At 26.7% G+C, this 23,503-nt stretch overlaps 1 protein-coding gene across 1 annotated transcript in view; it reads right to left on the reverse strand.

The window, feature by feature from the left end:
- Positions 1–1,027: 1,027 nt before the first annotated feature.
- LOC112598318 (scavenger receptor class B member 1-like) overlaps positions 1,028–23,503 on the reverse strand; it is a 77,143-nt gene continuing 54,667 nt past the window's right edge. The window contains exons 2-10 of the mRNA XM_025344726.1: positions 17,392–17,483; positions 14,208–14,371; positions 8,016–8,157; positions 6,955–7,155; positions 3,522–3,749; positions 2,726–2,891; positions 2,458–2,576; positions 2,160–2,285; positions 1,028–1,150 (exon numbers count right to left, since the gene is read on the reverse strand). Of these exons, the coding sequence (XP_025200511.1) occupies positions 1,028–1,150; positions 2,160–2,285; positions 2,458–2,576; positions 2,726–2,891; positions 3,522–3,749; positions 6,955–7,155; positions 8,016–8,157; positions 14,208–14,371; positions 17,392–17,483 (1,361 nt within the window). The remainder of the gene's footprint in view (positions 1,151–2,159; positions 2,286–2,457; positions 2,577–2,725; positions 2,892–3,521; positions 3,750–6,954; positions 7,156–8,015; positions 8,158–14,207; positions 14,372–17,391; positions 17,484–23,503) is intronic.

A 23,503-nucleotide genomic window follows, 5' to 3' on the forward strand; every position in this document is an offset into this window, starting at 1 on the left:
ATTTTATCGTAATATGTTTATAAATATATAACACATACACATACACATGATCGCACGGAGACCGACACCGAAAATTTTACAGTTTGTACATGGTAAAATATAACATAAAAATCACGCTTTAATAACTTAGACCTAGGTTATCACATTTTCGCATCGATATAATATATTATTATTACCACGTCATAATATTATTATACTCAATAAATTATTATATATATCATTACGGTTTAAAACGAGGAATGCAATCGGCAAACGTCTAGAGTACCTACTACCTACATAATAATATAATGGAACAAAATTTAAATGTATTTTTCTTTCTTTGTTTCCAGAACATCGTCGATATTATATTTACTTAAACATTAAATTATATCAATAATATATTATAATATATTGTGGAGTACGCGCTGCACGCGTACGCGTCGTAATAATAATATATCGTCTCTTACCTACAGCCGATGCGTACGTCGATATATATAACATAATATTATTTATTTTATACTTAACATATTACATATCAAACGTATACTACCAATCGTATAACATAAAATAATAATGCTCGATGAACGTTACAACGCCTTTTGTCTCCGGATCGTATAGGACAGCGGGCATAAAACGTGATAATATATTATAGGTTAATAAATTGATAATAATTATGTTTTGTAAACAACAGCGTATTGTTCTGGCGCCGTCCGTCACCGGGTCGGTCTCAGACTGCTTACGCCGCGCTTGCCGTCGTCGTCGTCGTACTTACCGACTGCAACGACCATGGGCGACCTCGTCATTCCACGTCCAGCCGGCTGCACAGGTCGTCGTTGAGCGGCCGCGGCCGCCTTTCGTCGCCGTGCCAGCAGCGGCGCCTAGGGTACGTTATCTCTTGCCAGGTCTCGCCGGGGCGCGGCCATCCACATCGGCACGCGTATCGGTCGGCGTCGCGTCCTCGGCCGCCGTCAGGTCAGCGTCTGGCTTCGGCGCGCGCCGATAGCGAGTTGCGAACCGAGCTCGTCAGTCGAGGTTGAACAGAGACCGATCACGGTGAGCGCATGAACGCCACGCCACCGCCAGCAGCGCGCTTGGCATTTGCGAACAAGCACCGGCCTGACGCGAGAAGGTACACAGAAAACTGGTCGCATGTGGTCGAGACTTCGAATCCCTGCAACACGCAAACACTGAAGCGTCGTTACCGTGTTTGGTCCTGCGTGTTCGGTGTAATATACGACTACGCGTGTTTATGGGCATACTGATTATTTTAAAAGTAATTTTTGACTTAATCGACCTTAAAATATGCACTTTTAAGGGCATTTTTCACGATTTGTTCGTGAAACGAAAATTGTTGCGATTAACAATAGAGACTTTCGACAAACTGCCGACGTTACGAATATAATAAATCGTATAACACGACAAGTTATCTTCAATAACAAATATTTTATCATAGATAAACCTTTCCGCCAATGATTGAGAAAAACAGAAGATTTGATTTAGTTTAGTAACTACGATTTTAAGAGTAAACGTACGATTTAGCAGTTTATCGGATTTTTAAGTCCTCGAACAGATGTTCTTAATAATATCCCTTCTTTATTAAAAAAAAAATACGCAATTAAAAATGAAGGTTATCCCACATAAATGCTTAGTTTACGAATGGTTTTTGTTCATCAATTACGGTTTTTCATTTAGTGTTTTTTGAAGGTCAATTAAATTATGATTTTTTTATATTTCTTGATATATTTATATATAATTTATGTTATAATATACTAATAAAGTATATGGGTACATTGTTGAATTTAATTTAAAATACAAACGTCATGTATAAATGTTTGAAGGTCATATTGTGTATTTTTTTAAGTTTTATTTTATGACCAATGAAAAAATGTTTTAAATACATTTTTTCGATGAATCAGGTTGTAATTATTTGTACTGTTAAAAAGGTTTTATTTTTTATGTGAATACGTTATATTTCATATCGTTTGCCTTATTTTTTTATTTTTTATGTGAAACATTTGTACATGACTTACTTACGGTAACTTTTAGTCACCAAATAATTTATTTGTTTTGTATTCTATGTTAAGTTATTTTAATTATATTTTATATTGTCTCGTTATGAGTAGTCATAATAAATAATGACAATATAATGTCATAAAATAAATAAATAGACAGGTACTTACAATCTCTGTCCAAACTAATGGTATAACTAAGTTACTGCAATGTTCCGTGTTTGCCATGTCCGATATGTCACCTAGAGCAAGGTTAATTTGCATTCTGACGTAAAGTTGTGTAGGCATACCCGTTTTCTATATAAATACAAACAATGGGTGGTAAATAATACAATATTACAATAACACGCGTTTGGTTTTCGATCTATGGAAAACAACGCACAAAAATTATGTGAAATTTAATCATCATAATATCATATATTATTATACATTTACACTTATATTTTAACAATTATGATTATCGTCTTACCGGGTTGATAAGAAAATAGGTTTCGTGTAGTTTTTCATTGGGAGCCATTCCGTCGATGGCGTCTAATATCGATTGATCGGTCTTGTAAAAATGAGGGTAAGATAATGCGATAGGAAAACCTTAAGACCAATTAAAAATAAATATTTAGAGTTTTAAAAAAGCTATTTATAATGGTGTAATATACATATATTTATGCGTTTGCAACATAATATCGTGATAATATTATACAGTCAAGGTTTTTTCCTACGGATTGTATTATATTATTTACCATAATAACAGTCGGTGACATCGATCAATCCTGGTTTCAAACATTTATTTTTACGGCAAAAACACTTATTTTTGGGATTTTCAGCTCCGTTGTCCAATGATCCGTTTTCGAAAATATATTTGTACACCGGCAAACCGTCGTGTATCATAAGCTCACTCGCTTTCACCTATAACCGTTTTTACAAAATATACATGAGTGTTATTCGCGTTGATCGCGTTTTGTGCCGGCATTAAATTTTTAACAACTTGTTGAAACTAAACGAAATTTCCTTAAAATTTAATTCACAAAGTATCAGTGCAAATTAAATAGTTTTTTAAGAGAAAAATAGCTATTTTTCAAACGATTAGATGTGATACATTTTATAGAAATTTAAATACTTATTCAAAACAATTTACACGTCATAGTTCCACACGAGTACCATATTTCAATATTTGTTAGTTATTACGAGTAATTATATAATATAAATCAATCTTCAATGCACAGTTTTAGATAAGGAAAACAATTATCTTCACTAAAAAAAAGTAAGTTGTAAAAATAAAATATCTAATTTAAAAACAATAATTACTTTTTTATATTACGTATTTTCGATAACAAAAAATTAAAATTATGTAGTCAAAGTCTTTTTTTTTATGGTGAAAATGTCTCGACTAGAATTATAATCCGAGTAATTATTGTTGGTACAAAACGAGTTTTAATAAACACATTTATGCTCATTTAGATTTTCTTTAAAAAAAAAAATAAAATAACTTTTGGGTTTCCGCTCTCCGACAGTTTAAACACAACGGGTGGTACTTACCATCGGAATTGCCCTGCATAGAGACTTCCTGAAGAACATTAATTCTGTGCCATTTTCTGACTCTGATGGAAACTTGGTACCATCCGAAGCACCCGTTACTTTGTTGCAAGGCGACGATGGCCATTGAGGCAGATACGGTTTTCTGTTGTAGTTTTCAATGATTCCAGACTTAGACACGTCACTTTTGCCAGTGTATATTGTTGCGCTGTCACCGGTGAAGTCGTACATCTGTGATACAAAATATTAACAACAATCATTTTAATTTTCCGATTAAAGATAGAAGAATCGTAAATAATAAACGTCTGTGCATAAAATAATACATTAAGTGCATTAAGCAACAGCGTTGATTACAATATTTTGACCGTACACCGACGGAATTTAAAGCCGATTATTGCAGGTTAATAGAACAAGTTCGGAAAAGTCAAGCTCTTAGCAGCTTATAGAGTTCCAGATTTCTAATATTGTATAATTATAGGTGTTTGTAAAAATAGTAATTAGAAATAAAAATACCTATAATATTATAATAATCAAAAATAATAATTAACAATTGGTAAAAATATAAAATAATATTATTTAAAATTCAATTTTTCAATACAACTTATTTATGAATTAGGTATTGTTATTTTCCGTTATTATCAAAAGATATTGAAGAATTCTTAATAAATTCCCAACTGCAATATTATCAAAATATTATTATAATGAAAACAAACACGCATGTCAAGTATGTAAAAACCAAAAAAAAATAAAATCCTATAATCTACATATACTAACCCATGAATAACAATCGTATGTACATTCATATAGACAAAATTATAAGGATATAACAATTAAATGGACCTACATCTAATCATCGTAAAAACATTACGATAAAATTACAGCAACAGTATAATATCGTAAGAAAAATAAATGCCGGAAGTAATACCTATCGTATAACTAATTCATATAAATAAATGTAGCAAATAAAAATAAATGTGAAAATCCAAATCGAGAATGCAAATCAACGCAACGCTTTAATATAAAATATTTCGTAAAATATCATAAGTAAAAATAAACAACGGTGATTTATGTTCAAGTGAGGTTCATTTAATAGTTATGCTTTTTCATTTGTTATTTCAAATAACTGCGAATAAAATAATTCAATATGTATAATTACCCATATCAAACTGACGACGTTTTATAAACTTATTATTCGATCATAATCCGTGCTAAATGTATACGAAATAAAAATAATAATAAGATACTATACCGTTTAACGTTTACAGCGCATGTCTAACTACTTAAAAAATGTAATCAGTGATTTGTTTGCTTAAGAATTTGCTAAATACTTTACAAGATTACTGCATGTGTTTTTTTTAATCGTTATAATTTAGTGCATCACGTTGGTCACTCATCGACATTAATACGTACACACATATTATCTCAAATTGTCTTCAATCTAGTCAAACAACGTTTATAATTTGCAACTGAGCGAGTACCTATATAATTTTGTGTAACGTGCTTTCAAAAATTTTCTTGTACTATTAATAATAATTACGGTATATAATTAAACTATAATACCATGTTTTTATTATCAACAAATAATTATTATTCCGTTATTCAAGTAGGCAATTAATTTTCAAAAATGAAGGATCATGTAATATTATGTTTAATGTTAATAATTTTATTTGTCTAATACGAAGTTGGTGTGTAATAAACAGTAAGTACGTAGGTATTATATTAACACTTCACACATGAGCGCCTGTATTATTTTCTTTTACAAGCAATACAATTAAAAAGTAAAAACCGTATTTGGGAATAACCCACAGATTTATTTTATATGAATTAGATTTTAACAAATCGTGGCCAACTGTGAACCGAATAGTAACCAGGATTCTTGGTATGAACTAATCATCATTCATTAAATTCTGGATTTATAAACTTGAGTATTATGTTATATTATAATCCACATAGTTCGATTAATCGGAACTTTGGATAAAATCGTCTGTATGGTTATTACACGGCCATGTCGATTAGTAATAAGCATATACCTATAGCTTATAATGCATCTAAGTTATAATAATATACACGTAGGTATGTTTATAATTCAAAAGAGACGAAGAATCGTCCGACCACTCACTCGAATAGATATAAGAACAAATAATTATGCGATTTTCAGCTAATGCGTACAGGTTTTTCATTTTGAGCACGCCCTGAACTCGAACATAGATTATGCGAAGTAATCCGTAAGCTGCATATTCATTATCATTATTTCATAAACTATTTTATATTACATGCGGTATATGTTTATACTATTTTATTGTTAAATAAACTTTAAATGTTGGTTCATTACTTCACTCATATATACTGAAAATAATATTTATAACTCATAACTAACTAATAATAGTTTGAAATTCAAATTTTATACATAAGAATTTACAGTAAAATATGAAATAAAAAAATATTTTTGTCTTTCAAAAGAAATAAAAAATTAGTATACATTTATTTTTCCGAAAAGCATTATTTTGATATAAATTCAAATTATGTGAAATAAGTTTTTAAAAGATGTTAAGACTTTGAAATAATTGAAGTTTTTCGTTACAAAAAAAACATTTTGTATAATAACTATATGTTATGCTATCACATTCTTAAACGCCAAAATGTAATCTTAAATCTTAATACATTTTATATTATAGAACTTTTTTGCCGAAGAAATCAAAAAAATCACAACAGCTTTATGTATGAATTTATTTAATTTCATAAATTAATTTTCGATGTATTTAGGTAAATTATGTCAGTATTAGAATAGTTGTTTTTACGATAAATCTAATAAGACTAATATTAACTCACCTATCATTGATCTATGCAAGTTTTGGTAAATAAATATACGTTACAAAGTGTTAATATATAAACTTAGCACAAGTTGTGCATCTGCTCACTTCAAATGATTAATTTAGTTACAAATATTAATTTTTATTACATTATGAAGTTATAACCTAAAAATAAATGCAACAAAAATTAATAATTATCCCATATATAGCTCTATAGATGGTAAGTCGATAGGAGATACCCCTAATAAAATAATTATTTGGCACATCCCGCGAAAAAGTCGTCTACATGAATATAAGATTAACGAAGATAATAATTAATTTTACTAACAAAGTTATGTACTAATGATTTAATGACTTAAAGGTAATGTGTTCTTATACTATACACACATTTATCTATTTATATACATAATATATTCCCACTGAGTAAATAAGTTTAGAAAAAAATGTATTTTTACCTATTAATCGTTAAAAAAATTATTAGTTTAGAAATTCCTATTTTTTCAATAATATTGATCTCAATATGTACTTTTAATCTATGCAGTAATAGCTTTTATTTTTAATTTCAATTTTTTTTTTTTTTTTTTTTTTTTTTTTTTTATCATATAGAACATTGTATTAAAACTTACTCTGTCTATAAGGCCCAGCTTGTCAAACGCAATCCAGGATGGCAAGAATTTGTTGCCTATAGTCACTAATGCACTCTCATAACCGAACATGAACTCCTTAGCTGTTTGTCTGATAAATGGTTTAGACTTCGTTTGGCGAATAAGTAGATTGACACCCATTCTGGTGATCAAAGAGGCTTCTGACATCACACTGGCAAAACTCTATAAAAACACAACGAGAAGAAAATACATTTAGAAACATTATTATAGAAATAAAACTGAGATTATGTTCAAAATAATAATTATTATAAAAATATTTGTGGGGCTAAGTTTCAAAAATACGAATCTTTAAATTATAGCAATGATGCATAATTTAATGTGACCATCATAGACTAACTACTGTTTTTATTGAAGCTTTATATTTAACGAATAAAAATATATAGTTATAGACACCCACAATTTTTAATTCAATAAAATATCAGGTGACAGTAATAAAAAATTAAAAGTTCTAAAAATTTCGAACCAACCAAAAGCAAATACTAAATATTAATTAGAATGATACAAATTACTGAAAATATTATTTAAAATACATACAGAAGTTAAGGTTTGAGTATACATTATATCATAAATAATTTTGTATTATTATATTCTATCGGTACTTGAATAATATGTTTGCATATATCATTAACCACATGTCAACTACTCAACCGTGATATGAAAATATAATTTTGAATATTGTAATCGAATTCTCTCCAAACGTTTCGATACATTATTCTTCTTCGTCTGTTTTAAAAATTCTAATAATATGACAGAGATAATAAGTCACTGAAAAACAAGCGAGGACGAAGTGTGTACCTACCTATTATGTATATATAGTATTATTAGTATATTCGTTTGAAATGAACACTTTAGCGCGCTTTAAAATAAATTATTTTTTGCACATGGTAATCGATCACCAAACATAATATTTTGACCGATATATGTATCCGTATTTGAATTTTGATTTATTATGTCTACAGTAGTGTTGTATAGATGATGAATCAATGTAGTTGAAAAAAATATTTTCTCATTGGATAACTTACCAGGAGGGCGATGTTTGGTAATATCAACACGTCGTCTTCTCTACCAGTATTCATTTTCGGCACCCACGTCAATGGAAATACAGGCGTCATTGTTAGCGTATCGTTATTATTAAACGTTACATTTTTATGTTCCGAATTTTCCCTGAAAAATATTTCAATCTTATTATTAAAGACGTATAAAATAGGTGCATGTATTATAAAATTAACCGTCACAAATACCCCATGAAATAAGTTAATAAGTCATATATATTAAAATTATGTAATTAGCAACAGGTATCTAAATACTATAGACTAGGGATCTTAATAAATAAATTCCGTTTTTAAGTCATGCATTGTATTATTTTAGATAATGCGTGTACTGTATATTGAGTTAGATGATCATCATAAAAAAGTATAACTATTATTGAAAAACAAAATATAATATTTGCATATTGTAAATGCCATGACTTACTAGTGTACTGTAAAGTGTTGTTACGAGACATTAAAATATCTGAAATGCATTTCTAGCGACTTAAATAATATATCATCACAGTATACTATTATGCCACTAATATCAGTGAAAAAATATGAAACTCTTAATAGGAAACCGCAGTGGTATATAGGAGACTTTATTTCAAAAAGGTTTGATATGTCACAAGATTATTAGCTTAAATGGGTATCTTAATATGTGTAGGTATATTATTAATCGTTTTGCGCTGACCAATATTTAAATTTATTCTAGAGAATAGAGATTATGTGGGAGTATTTGACACAATACGCAATAATCTCATTTAATTCATCTCAGCATGTGTAAGCCTCGAATAATAATATTAAATTAATAATCAATGATGAATCATCACGTTTGAGTAATAATTATACTGAACAGAAATTAAGTTTGCGATAAAATTTTTGGGATTTTATTTAAAACTCGGTGAGTACATTTTACAGGGAAATACAATACATCGTAAACTAATTGAAAATTTTGTTCTATTTTACCTACCGTCACAAACAGTGTTTATTAAAATATTGACACATAAAGGACAGCCATTTTTGCGGTGTATATAAAAGTAAAATTCGTAACAAACAGTAAATACAACACAATATTTCACAACATTTATTTATTTATTTTATTTTTTAGTTAGTGGAGGAAATGAACATGTATCCACGGTAATCAATAATCATGATGGATATAATATGAAAATTAATTTTTACGGTAACGTGTAGAAAATCAATTTAGTGTACTGTATTTAAAAATAACTTATACAGTGTTATATTAAATTTCGTAGGTTGATATTTTGCATTATAAATAGTTATGATTAAAAAAATCACGACTATATTTCATTTGTCAGTTGTTGAACACGGCTGCGGTATAAGTACACCCATACATATCAGCATCTCAAATGCTTTATACTATTATGACTAAAATAATATTATTCATGAACTATGATAAAATTGCGTACAATAATGTGTATCTTAGCGTTTAACCTTGTCCACCGGACTATACTATATGTATTATAATATTCTTTAACCAACCTCACCCTTGAACTAAAACTACGTATCTACTGATTTGAATGATTGATGGAGTATGAATTTGAAACACTCAAAAAGTATTAGCATAAATTATCCATCTAAGATTTTCAAGAAAAAAGAATCTATCATTATAACAAATATTCAAGCAAAAAAAATTACTATTTAATACTGAAAACCTAATAATAGTGATAATATATATTGCATACCTCGCGATAATTTGAAAATTATTTTGAGCCTAAAATTTTTACCTAACCTAACCAATCTAATTTATTTTTTGGTATAATTAAGACAAAATGGAGGGTCTATTATACACATATACCGAATAGTAATTAGTATACGTATCTGACTGCACCTAAAATGTATGAAAATTCGAGCAATGTTACTATGAGATGAAATTATTCATAATCTGTTGAAATAACTATATAATTTTTGTAAATGTTCCATTGGTTTATGATTATATAATTTTTTTTCTGACTCTGTCATCATATTACTGATTTACTGACTACTATAAACAAAAACAATCAAATTAAATATATCTATTATACACGTTGGAAATCATGTCAATCACAAATTATATACTAAGACTTCAGTTGTTACAAGGTAATTGAATACTTAATAGCACTTGTATCAATGAAAACAAATCATTTATTAAGTGTTAACGTCATAAATAATTACTAAGGGCGGTTAGAAAAATTATAGGTTATTAAATAATATGTTATTAATAAGGCTGAGGACTTCTAGTTTTTTCATATTTTTAGAAAGATCGTAGAAAAATTTTAATGATTAAGAAATGTGTTACATAACACCAGGAAATCAAATTTAAAATTTTATTTTGCAAATTTTGTCGCATATAAATGAATATTTGAGTATATTAGAAAATTTAAAAAACATATTTGGCAATTTTTGAAAGAAGTTCTTAAATTAGCTTAGACAAAAAAAAGATCAAATTGGTGAAATTTTCTATTTAAAAATAATATTTTTATTATCAGTTAGGTAATATTTACTAACTGGCCGATACAATTGATAAAACTGAAACGCATATACCTATTGGTAGTGATTAGTGAACTTCAGTTGTCTGTCATATTTTTATTTCAAGATAAAGGAGATGAAAACGAAGAAAGAAAACAAAAAAATCAAGACAACGAAAAAATGTATTTTCAAGTACTTATTAATAAATTAATCAATCATAATGTAATTTTTATTAATTTTTTTCTTATATAAATATTAAATGTTATAACTAGACAAAATAATAAAATAAAATAATTTTTTTAGAGCTTATTTTAAGCACGTATTTCTTGATTTTTAAGTGCATGCATATTTTTAGATTTTTAAGTACTATAAGTCTTCAATCCTAGTTATTATACAACTAAACCTATATAATACATAGAATAGTATTTAAAATCAAAAACTATCGCTTAATTAAATCTTACTAGGAATAAGTTCAAAGTTCAAAGGTAAAATTATTTATAATTGGTTAAGTTATAAAAATTGTATAAAATAAATAATAATATTAATATTATAAATTATTAAAAGAAAAACAATACATTACTTCGGGCTCCCTAACCATTCGCACACTTTGATCCCTCCTAGTTAAATCACTATAGCTACTAACCACAAGTTATAGTAATATCTTTACTAGTGTTTACTGTTCACTCTCTCATGATAATTTTATGGAATTTAAATAATTAACAGTCACCTCAAAATATTAAAATAGAATATCACCCGATAGATGTTAAGAATTCCTTTTTAATTTTAATATATCTATAGTGAATACTATTTTATTTTATTATAAACTGTATGTTTATACATACATTTAAAGCTATTAATTTTTATATTTATATCGAATTTATGTTACAGGAAAAAATATCTGATGATTTGAAACTAACATATTAAGTATAATAATAAAACATAAATGAATGAATATAATAATTATATAACATTATACCAAGCACTAAGGATAATTTTATAAAACAAAAATTTTAAACAATGAAAACATTGAACCCCAATAGTCTATGTTTAATACTCGTATGTTAGAGCTTATGATTTAAACACTCTTGGTTAAATAATCACCTAGAATCCTTACTGAAAAACACAGTTTTTATTTTGTGTAGAGGAATTATTTTTCAATATTATTACCAATATATTTAAATAAACGAAGAGGATTTTTATTTCATAGGAATTTTGCATAATGTATTCAATTATCTTATTTGGTTTATTCTAAACAAATAATAAAATATCAATGGTCGGTAAATAACAATACCGATGTTAAAATATCATTACAAAAAAAAGATCCAATTTTTTCAATGTTTTGATTAATTATAATCGTTTACTCAAGTATACATTATAATATTAATATGCAGACACTTTGTTACACATCATTATTCCTCCTTGAAGCGTCCCTGAATTCGATTACCGCCTGAGGTATTTCCAGACATTTCACAATCGGCGGCCCGACCAACTAATACCACTACGTTTCGAAGGCATTGTCATAACAAGTTAATCGACTCTTTTTTAAATCATGAGATCAAATTTAGACCTAACTATGAATATTTGTGATCGTTCTAAAAAAAAATAAAACGTACCATTGTCCATTTTAATATTTTGCCCGTTGTGGTTTGTCTTCGTACAAAACCCCTTAAAACATATATATATATATATATATATGTTAGATTAAGATCAGTATCATTATGAAGACATGCTATACCGATGCCACGGCCGTATAATTGCAGGCCCTGTGTATAGTATCAATTAAATTTGTAATTTAAATTTAATACTATATAAATTATTCTTATGCTTGATTTCGATAGAAATAAAATCCCAAATCCCTCGGCAGTTTAAGTTAGGTTTCAAATAAAACCATTGTCCATAAAAATAAACCAAGTATTATTGTCCCCACGCTTGTACATCCCCAAACAACTTGCAGATTCGTGTAAACAATTTATAAACATTTAAAATCAACGCTCATGTACAGATTTAAATTTAAAAAAAAAATTTAAATACTGACCTTAACAGTCAAGTAATAATAATATTATTAGTATGTAAAAGACCAAGACTTTTAGTTATTCACTTTAAGTTAACAACCGAAAAAAAACGATAGGAAATTTTACGACTAAATAGTGCAATAAAGCTTACACAAAAAAAATCAATTAATTTTTTTATTAAAATCAAATTAGATTTTACTTGGTGTAAATTTTCATTTGATAATGAGCATTTTTAATGATTTAAATTTAAATTAATTAATATCAGACGAAAAAAATTATAACGTTTACATAAGCATCGTATATTCTATTTTGGTAAAAAAAAAACTATTATTTTTTTATAATATTGCTGAAAATGATAAAAGCTATATAAATATTTAGTTAAAAATTTAAAATTAATTAACATTTTATATAGTCTTTGTGTAATATATTTTAATAATAAATAGTGATGTAACAACACGATTAGAAAACAAGGTTTAAATTAGACCTCGTAAAACGAATATTGAATTAATTTTTGCTCACATGATTTGATAAAACTTAAAGCTATTTTCTATACTCACATTATTTTTATTAGATTATTTGTTCGTTTACTTATCGCAATTGGTTATTAAGTGTGAATGGATTTTTAACGCTTACAGTCATTTATGTTTATATCTGTTTTAAATAGTTATAGTTTATATATAATATGATATGTAAGTATCTCATTATTTTTTTTTTCTAATAGAACTTATCGAATTTATTAGGGCGCAATACTAATCGGTCTCATCAGAAATGTTGTCCGTACATCATTTGCGTATAATAATTTGTATTTTGAATTCACAAATATATATTATATGAGTACATAAATATTTAAGTTATTATATGTGTTTGACGTATGTATAATAATGTTTATAATATGTTTATTTTTTTATCACCGCTATATCAATGAATTTATCTTTCTATAGTACCTAAATGTTTATGAATTGCATGAATTTATTAGCATTCTAAGATCAATGATCATTAATAAGCCAAAACAAATTTTATACTTACTGTAAACTGTTTTTTACGATTAGAATAATATATTTCATGCAAAATATAGTTAATGATAACGGTGGGTTTTAATATAATAATGAACGTTTAATGCAAAATGAGTAGTAATTATACGCTGTGTATATTATTATTTTTTCTATTTCTATTTTACATCTTTATTTTTTTTCTAATAAAATTATATTTTATTTCTGAAATAGGCGTACATATTTATTATAAAGTTATATAATTGCTCTAGTGATGTATTTATTTGCTGTTTATAAGGTAGAATTACTTAATTTTTATTTTTCCTCAAACAATTAACAATGAAATATTCTAAATTCCGAGAAACATAAATACATATAATACATTCTAATTGTTTAAGTTTATGATGTAAAAACAAAGTCTTTAAATGTAAAAAATTAACAATATTATCTAATTTATCTTCGAACCGTGATTAGATAAATAAATACCATATAATGTCAATCGTGCTCTTGTTATATTTATATTGATTGTGTGTAAAGTGTGTAATGTGTAAATCATTTGTCTCGATCTTAATCAATTGTTAGGGTTTCAAGTATAAATTAATATACACATAAAAATATGTATTGAATAACATTGTCGTTTTGACGTAAATTAAGAAACAGCTTAGAAATATACAAATCAAATTAATACAGATTACGTTTTTTTCAATAAATACCTATAGACATATGGGCCAACTTCTTTAAACCGCAATTTTTCATCTTTACCGGCCAAGAAATCTTCATGGTTCGTTATGTTGAATATGAATACCTTTAAGTAAACTTCTGCTTCTGGTGATTTCCACATCTCAAACGTTTCGTCACCTTTGCTCATTACGAGTTTCTGCAAAAAAAATTTCAATGATAAAATAAGTACCGACTCGAGTTGGTATTTATTATATATTTACTCGATATGGAAAAATTATTGGATTGTATCAAATTAATGATGAATTCGTTAAACATCAAATTTATTATTGATTTATGCAGTAAAAATAGTAAATACGTAGGTATTAGGAGCTATCCGAATATTCTTGTGGTCAAAATCAAAACAATATTTATATTTCAGGGTTAATATTATTGAAGGTTGAGCAATATTATTTTTTTTTTTTGGTTATGTATGACGTAACGATGTCTAATCTAATGAATAAACAAAGAAGTCAATTATTCAGATAATTTGTAAAAATATTTAACTTTTTTTTTAATATTTGTTAAAAAGTTTCGATCTTTTAAAATTGAGAATAAAATTATTATTTACAAAATCAAAATATATATATTATTAAAAGATAAATTTATCAAATATTTTTCTTTTCAGTTTTCACTAACCGCTAAAATAAACTTTTAAACAAGAACAAACGCCGTGTTACAAAAAACATTGAATTATAATAAATTATAACATATTTTTCGCCATATTTAATTTCGAACTAAAGTTACACTATTTTAATGCGTGTGAATTTAATTTAATCATTATTCCATGTAATATTCTATAATTTTGTTTAAATAGTTTAATCATACGATTTAATACATTAGCGTCATTAGCGATATAATACATATGAGTGTTAATAGAATAATAAATAGATATATTCATATGAATATAATTGAATAAACCACTCTGTAGTAAAAATTAAAAAGTAATAACATTTGGTTATTTATAAATGCATTAATTTTTTTTAAGGCGTCATAGTAGAAACTAGGAAGTATATTCTACACGAGGAAGAATAATGTAATATTACTAAGACGAATCGAAAATATTATTTCAATTATTTAAACAAAATGTTACCAAAACGTAAATCCAGAGATTTACTTGTTAATTATTATAAGAATATGTATTTTGAATGAGTGACAGTACATTCGTAATAAACGATAATAATATCAATATTTTAAGAACGCTGAACTCAATTACCTATTATTACTGATGTTATATGTATGAGTAGACATTCAATAGAATAAAAACAATTACGCACATCTGGGTGGAATTCTGAAATGAAAAATCTATTTTTATTTTGGGTGATGTGTATGTATAAGATTTTCAGGTTTACGGTCCGTACAGTAAAGGAAAACATACCTTAGCCTACGTTCGTAGAATCGCAGCAATTAAATTTTTGGCTCGAAAACTAGTTCCTTTACATTTGTAGGTACTGAAAATATCAGTAACCTAAGAGTACTATTATAGGTTGGTATAAATTATACATCTTTTATTATACCGCTACATTTATAATTTTATTATGACCCCAATCGTTTTCGATCTGCAAAACAAATCGCAAAATAATAAGTACCTACCTAGTACTCAATAATGCGAAGAACATTCACATCGTAACAACAACTACGTCAAAAAAGCCTATTAATGCTGTCATTATTTTGTTTTGCTTCGTTCCACTGATAAACTTATAATAAACTGTTTTATAGGCAGTTATACCCATATTATGACGCGGGCTCTCGAACAACACATCGGAAAACCCCGGTGAATAAAAGTGGCTGGAGAACAGGTATTATCCACGTCACGGTCGCGGTTGCGGTCGTCACTATTATCTCCGGATGTGCAACAAGAAATATTTTTAAAAAAAACTGAAAAACATGTTTGTCTCAACGACGGCGGAGGTATGTAGATGCGTATACGATATTTTTAAAAATTACTAAACAGAGGTAGAGGCTTTTTTCTTTATTAACTATTTATATGTGACGCATCTATAGATGATTTTTAAATTGGCTGAACGAAATTTATCCATCGTGCCTAATTATTATATGATCCACGTCTTGCCTCTATATCTAAATACTACACGTCATAAGTCATGACGTATGCATAAACCTATGGAGATCATTATAATATTATTTATAATATAATAATATAATATATTTGGAGATTAATTTGACCTTAACAAATCGCCAAGTCGACAAGACGCATTTGATTCCTTTAGCGATTGTATATGTGAAATTTTAAACGCGTTTGGGTACCTACCAGAGACTTCTAATCATCAGGATATTTAATAAAAACACTAAAATGTTTAAGTATAAATACAATGTCATAGATCTTAAAGTATACGTTATATATGTATGCTTAGGATTTAATAATCCTTAAAAATGGATTAATAACTAATATATTGGATCATATAGTATTTATTAACTAAGACATTTTTTATAAATTATAAGTTATTAATGAATAAATTAATATATTAACTATTAAAATTCTTAAATCATCATAGCCTCATAGATTTTAAGCTATTGTATAAATTAATCTTAGTACACAAATTTAAGTAACTTAAAAACTTTACCAATTCGTATTTTGATTTTTACGAGTTGAAATTTTTAAAAAAGTCATCTAATTAACAACCATGAACCAACATAAAATGATGACGTTCATTCGAAAAAAGACGTTTGTATTGCCATAAAACACTATTTAAAAAGTATATACGTATAAGTACAATCTAAGTACAAAAAAATATCACAAATAATAAAAATTTCTTGCACTGTGGAAAAATCTTGATATAGGTATATTGATATAAGCAGGTAGACAGACATTTTACTTTAACTGGAATTAATATAATTCTACTATCAAAGTTCAAAATACTACCAGTCTACTGAATACGAGTACTGAGAGAGTTTAACATATGCTAGGTATATACAGTATACTTATTGGTGTCTTTGTACAGCAGACACATAGCGAATTGAACTATGAAAATAATAATATAATATTTCTCTTCCATAATACAGTGACGGACGATTTAGCACGTTTGATAAACAGCAATTTTTTTTACTAAAACGTGTGAAATATATTATACTGTATTGTTTTACTTAAAATTATACGATCAAAAAGTTCTTAAAATAACATATGTATCTTAAAACCGTCGACTGTGGATTGTCGTCACTTACCCATTTGAGTATTAGTTGAAATGGATCGAATATGGCAATTAGCGTACCCAAAACGAGCGCGGAAATGCCAATTAGCATCAACGATATCAAACCTGGAAACAAATTAAACAAATTTATTATTTATCATGTAATTCTGCGATGTCATCATATTTGCAAATAATGTATAATATATTTTTACTACGTGCAATACATGCAAATCATAAATGGCTAAAAGTTATAAAATTATGAAGAAAACATATTACTATACTTCATCGTTCAATCCAATAGGCAATATTACCTGTATTATCTATTATAGTTATTCGAAATACGATTCAGATAATAAGTGTTTTTCATCATTAAAAATGATGTGTACCTATATACTGTTTGGCTGACATGAAATTAGTTATTAGTTTACAAGCGGTCCTAGTTTTTTGTACCCTTACTACAATAACAACTTATATTAGCTACATTTTTATAACTTGTTTGCGCACATTTTATAAAAATATATTTTCATTATTAAAATGCCTATAAAAAGTTTCAGCTTCATTCGTTTTCCTTAATTGTTCATCATTTGGTTTTACGGACAATACATAATATATGCTAGAAAAACATAATCCGGGAAATATAATCTGACAGAGATGGTATAAAAGCTAATAAATTTGCAAAATATATTATCTATATTTCTTATGGTGTCAAACACGGTAAACTGTTATATTGAATTAATTTACCTACTTCGGGATTATTATTTTTTATACTCCCGTCATTATGAATTATTATTTTGTATTTGATGAAATACAGATAATAAATGCGTATAAGCGTATACGAGTGGTTACTTATATAACAGTTTGTGTGCAAACAGATCCATGCTTTAATAAACCGGACATTTTAAAAAGTGTGCAAACTAGTTTTTGTAAACTAATTTACGATGATCAAAGAAAATATGTAAATTCTATTTTATAAAGGTTTTAAAAGTTATAATAATTATATTCTAATATAACTTTTAAGGATTATTATTGAAACCCTTTCTTAGCATCGAATTAATTGATTTTTTTTGTATTATATACAAACTCTATACCTACTATAATTTAAGTATCAATAAACAATACACAGATACAGATTATATGTATGTGCAAACAAAATCCGCTGTAATTGAGACCGTTATATATATATATATATCTAAACAGTAATTATCTACTATAAAAATTAGTTGTATTTTCTTAAACATAACTATACAACTTTTTAAGTAGTTATAACCGTAATTTTTATAATGATATGATATATCAGCGTATAACAAGAAAAAGTCAACCTTTTCAGCCGTATTATTTGTTAATAACATAATAAATGATTGTAAGACACTAATATTTCTAGCCTCTAGGTACCTATTATGAATGGAGGTAAACAAAATTCGATTAGTTTTTAGGTTATAATAACTTTTAAAACATCTAAAACCGTTGAGTATACGTATAATAGTACCTTCAGCTAGTACTTACTTAAAATTCTAACCGTTTTATGTTATAACAACGCTGACAACAGTCATTCTTGTTATACGTGTAATAATATTATATTATATAATACTTGTCTATCCTACTTACAACAATATATGCTCGACAATAAAATTGAGTACAGTATTTTTTTCCTCATACGATTTATAAAATACGTGAACATGAAAAAATTTTATGAACGTAGAAAACAATTCCTACTTACAACATAATCGCGTTCGAATGATTGCTGGATAGGTAGGTAGTATACTAATATAACTGCTTACATCAGGTGCATCATCAAATACGTTTCAAGTACCTATATTAAAATATGTAGTAGCGCAAGTCGAGCGCGTAATATATGCCTAATAATACTACAGTTGTCATCGTATGTCATATTATATGACACGTAATGTTCACGAAATAATAATATAAAATATTGTTTATTGATACTTGCACATCATAATATTAACACAACCGGGTAGAAATGCGATCGAATTTTAAAAATGTTCCACGTGATATATTTATGTATTTGAAATTTTAAACACCGAACGGCTTTTAGTTAAATAATAACAATTATTTACTTAAATATACAATAAAATATAACTAATAGAGAAACTTTAAGTGGTAAAATGTGGGTAAATGTAGTAGATTTATTCTAATGAGAAACATTGTTGTCTTGCATAGCTACATCATTTTTGTTAAAGGTGCATATTTTAAAACGTTGGTTTGTCCAGAAATATATTAAAAGTAATTCATGTGATCCGATTTTTTTTAGTACCCGGATGCTCAATCGTTCTACAATATGTAGAACTTAATTATTGAACCACTTAATAGTCTCCATACAAAGGAGGTTAGATTAGGTTACTCTACATACTACTTATTTACTTTAAGGATACTCTACATTGTTCCGATCGAATTTATCTAACTGAACGCGTCTGCATACCATGGTCTATCTATTATTATTTAAACGCATATTATATTTTACAATGTTTCGATGTGATCGCGGTCAGCGATCGAAATTTTATGTTTTAAAGTCTCACAAAGCTTATAAGAGGACAATGGACTTTTTTTTATTAATATATCTTTTATACGTAATTTTTTAAATTATTATTATTATTAAATTAACACAATATAACAAAGTATTAATTAAAATAACAAAAACTTCCTACACTTTTAAGCTGAGCTTTTGGTAGTGTAGGGAGTTAAATTATGCACATGAGATTAAACTATTAAACGTATAAAAAAAAATATTTTAAATATAATATAGTAATTAGTAAGCACAAATAGTTTAGTTTAGATTTATTATAGTAATTACAAACGAATTATAAAAAATTATACACTGACTCAATTCATTAAAAAAAAAAAACATTATTTATATATTTCTTAATATTAAGAATATATATATATATATATATATTGTATATTAATTAAAAAGTGGTTAAAATTAACGAGACCAAGATAATAAATGAATTTTTGACCAAAACTTATGTTAGTGTATATCACTTTAATATTTAATATTCTATTTCCACTCATGAGTTTATCATTTTATTTAATAAAGAATAAATTAGATTTTTTATATGCAAACATTATAGTTATTTTTTTAAGGATAGTTTGATTATGTGGATCCTATAAAATTGTCTTTCTTTAAAAATAGACGAATCATGTTATTTTGTTGTACTCTTAAGAGATTAAGTACATATTTTAAGGCACCGCCCCAAATAATTATCATAACATATTGTAGTATATATTGGTATAAAGAAAAGTATTTAACAAGGTTGGATGCATAAAACAATGAAAAGCAATAACGATGTGCGTCGCAATATGGCAATTTATAATAACTTACAATTTATAAGTATTGTTTTTGTAATATTGTTGGTTTAGTTAAGATAAAAAAGTGTTGTAAACGTTAAAAGTCAAAACATTGTTTTTTTATAGTTTGCACAACTGCGTGCCTATAAAAAAATATTTATCATTTTTAAGTGCACCAATGCATCGAAAATGTATTTTATTATTTTTATCGTTTTTTAGGCTTTTTAAATCCAATTTAAGTATAAGTTAAAATTAGCTGTCATAAAAAAAAAAAAACTAATTGATTAGATTGATACATATACTAAGTCCAAGTCTACAGCTGCTTGCATAATTGATTAACAAAAATTATAGAGGTATCACGAAGGTACGCTAAAGGCTTTATTGTATTGCGGTGGTAATTATTGTACAAATCTGAATTAAAACTGCTTACAAATCATAAAATATAGTGCACCTTATACCCATATTAAATAGTTACAGTACTATAATTTTTAATTGTATTACATGTTATGTTTGTTATTTGATTACAGAAATTATTCCAACAATCATATTGACTAAAAGTCTGTACTACATTAACTGAGTTAGAATACTTAACATATTATATAGTTTATACAATAATTATTATGTACTGATTTTTAAATTTATTTTCCATTACAATCGTTCGGAATGTATTTACAGTTTAATTTTTAAATTGACGCTGTGTTCTGATGGTTTATAGTATGTAGATTGTGAATCGATAATTTTTACTCATCAAGGTATCCTACCCCCCTTCTACTCAACAGCCAATAAAATCCATCAAGCTACATGGTCCGAAGCTAATATCGAACTTGTGCTTATATGTATATGACCAACCTTGTGTTGTGATCTTATGAAACAAAAATTCCATATTTATTATTATAATTTATGTGCATTATTTTTTTTTATTAATCATTTGTTTTATTTTGTATAAATTAGTTTTTAATCGAACAAAGAATACATCAACATGTAATAATATAACAACAGTAGACAATAAATACAAATACAAATGTTTATATTCCAACATTTTTTAAGACATCTGCATTGATTTCTAAATCAATTCAAATCGGTATAAAAATGCAAAAAATAAAATTAAGTATAGATAAATGTCATTAGATAGAGAACTATAGAACTCAATCAATTGATAATAATATTTAATAAATAAAATGAGTAAAAAAAATATTTAAAATGAGGTGAGCTTTATTGTAAAATTGTTATCGAATGGGACACTGTAATAAATGCGTTAAATTTAAATTTAATGATAAATCATTATTCATTATACAGTAAGTTCTCGTTTAACTTTGCCTCATTTAGTGCTGTTTCGCTATTGCGTCGTAGACGTTTAAGTCCTTATGTTTCGTTTAACACTGCAACGTTTTCAGTATAACGTCGTTTGTAATACATAATACATGTGTTTATATTTATATATATTTCATATATAAATATGTAATTTAATGTCGTCGACCTTTACCAGATAATATGTACCTAAATAATGTTATGGTTTTTATTGACATATCTATCAAACGAGGGTACAATTTTTATTTATCTTAAGTTTTATGGACTCCGTAATCTTTTATCACTTTATTGATAATCAGTTGTTCAACGACACTTTTTCTGTCTGTTTTATGCTGTATGTATAATTATGAATTATTTTAGTGTTGCATAGTATTTGTTAATCAATAAATTAATATGACAACAAAACGTCCAGGTTCGCCTATAGTCGAAAATATTAAAAAAAATCGGGAAACTATAACTCTCTTTACAAAAATTGACATCATAAAACGTTTTGAATCCGGTGAGCGAGTAGTGGACATTGCTAATCATTATTGTCTTACATCAATTACCGTCCGAATTATCAAAACCAATGCTGAAAAAACTAATGCAAGTATCTAAAATTCATCAATTATTAATTCGGATAAAATTAATCGAATCCGAAATCTTCTAATGGAGCATATGGAAAACATGTTTTATTTGTGGATCGAGAACCAAAATCAATGTCGAGTGTTAGTGAATTTAAGTATTATTCAGTTTAAAACTAAATCATTATTTATTAAATTAAAAGAAGAAAATGGTAAACAGTCTCATAATATTGAATTTAATGTTAGGTTTTGAGCGTTTCAAAAACTGTATCATGATAAAAAAATGTAGCAAAACAGTCAACAATAGAATCATTTTTCAAGAAATGAATTGTAAATATGTATGTTAATCTAATGATAAGTTTTCATTAACTTTGGTATAATATGTAATTTAATACAAACAATTAATAATGTATGAATAAAATAATTAAATCATCCAGTTATAATAACTATAATAATACATACATATATCGTAATTTATTAAAAGTAACCCATTATAATAAAGTGTATGTAAAAAGTGTTTCACTTAACGTTTTTTCGGTTAACGCTATGTTTTTCACGAACCTAACCTCGACATTAAACGAGGAGTTACTGTACTCGTATTTGAATATAAATAATTTAATAATACCCACTGTATAATGTTATATAATAAACTATATAGTACACTGTTTAATTAGTCGAGACGTATTTACATCGATCATTGTCATACGAACGTCAGTGTCGAAAAACTATTCTAAACGAAGACTCAGCATTGTATTTAATATATTATTAATATTAAATTATTATTGTAATTAATGCTTGAGTAAATACCACCTTATCGTAAAACAAAATAAATACCTAGTTAATATAAACTATTTATGAGGAATCTTCTATTAAATTTTCAAATCTTAGATATGAAATTAGTTTATGAATTTCCAACTACAAAATAGCTTACACATTTTTAACTTCAAATGCACTCATATAAAAAAATAATGT

The sequence above is a fragment of the Melanaphis sacchari genome, unplaced genomic scaffold (assembly GCF_002803265.2).
Source record: "Melanaphis sacchari strain LSU unplaced genomic scaffold, SCAv2.0 Contig47_pilon_pilon, whole genome shotgun sequence".
Taxonomy (NCBI): Eukaryota; Metazoa; Arthropoda; class Insecta; order Hemiptera; family Aphididae; genus Melanaphis; species Melanaphis sacchari.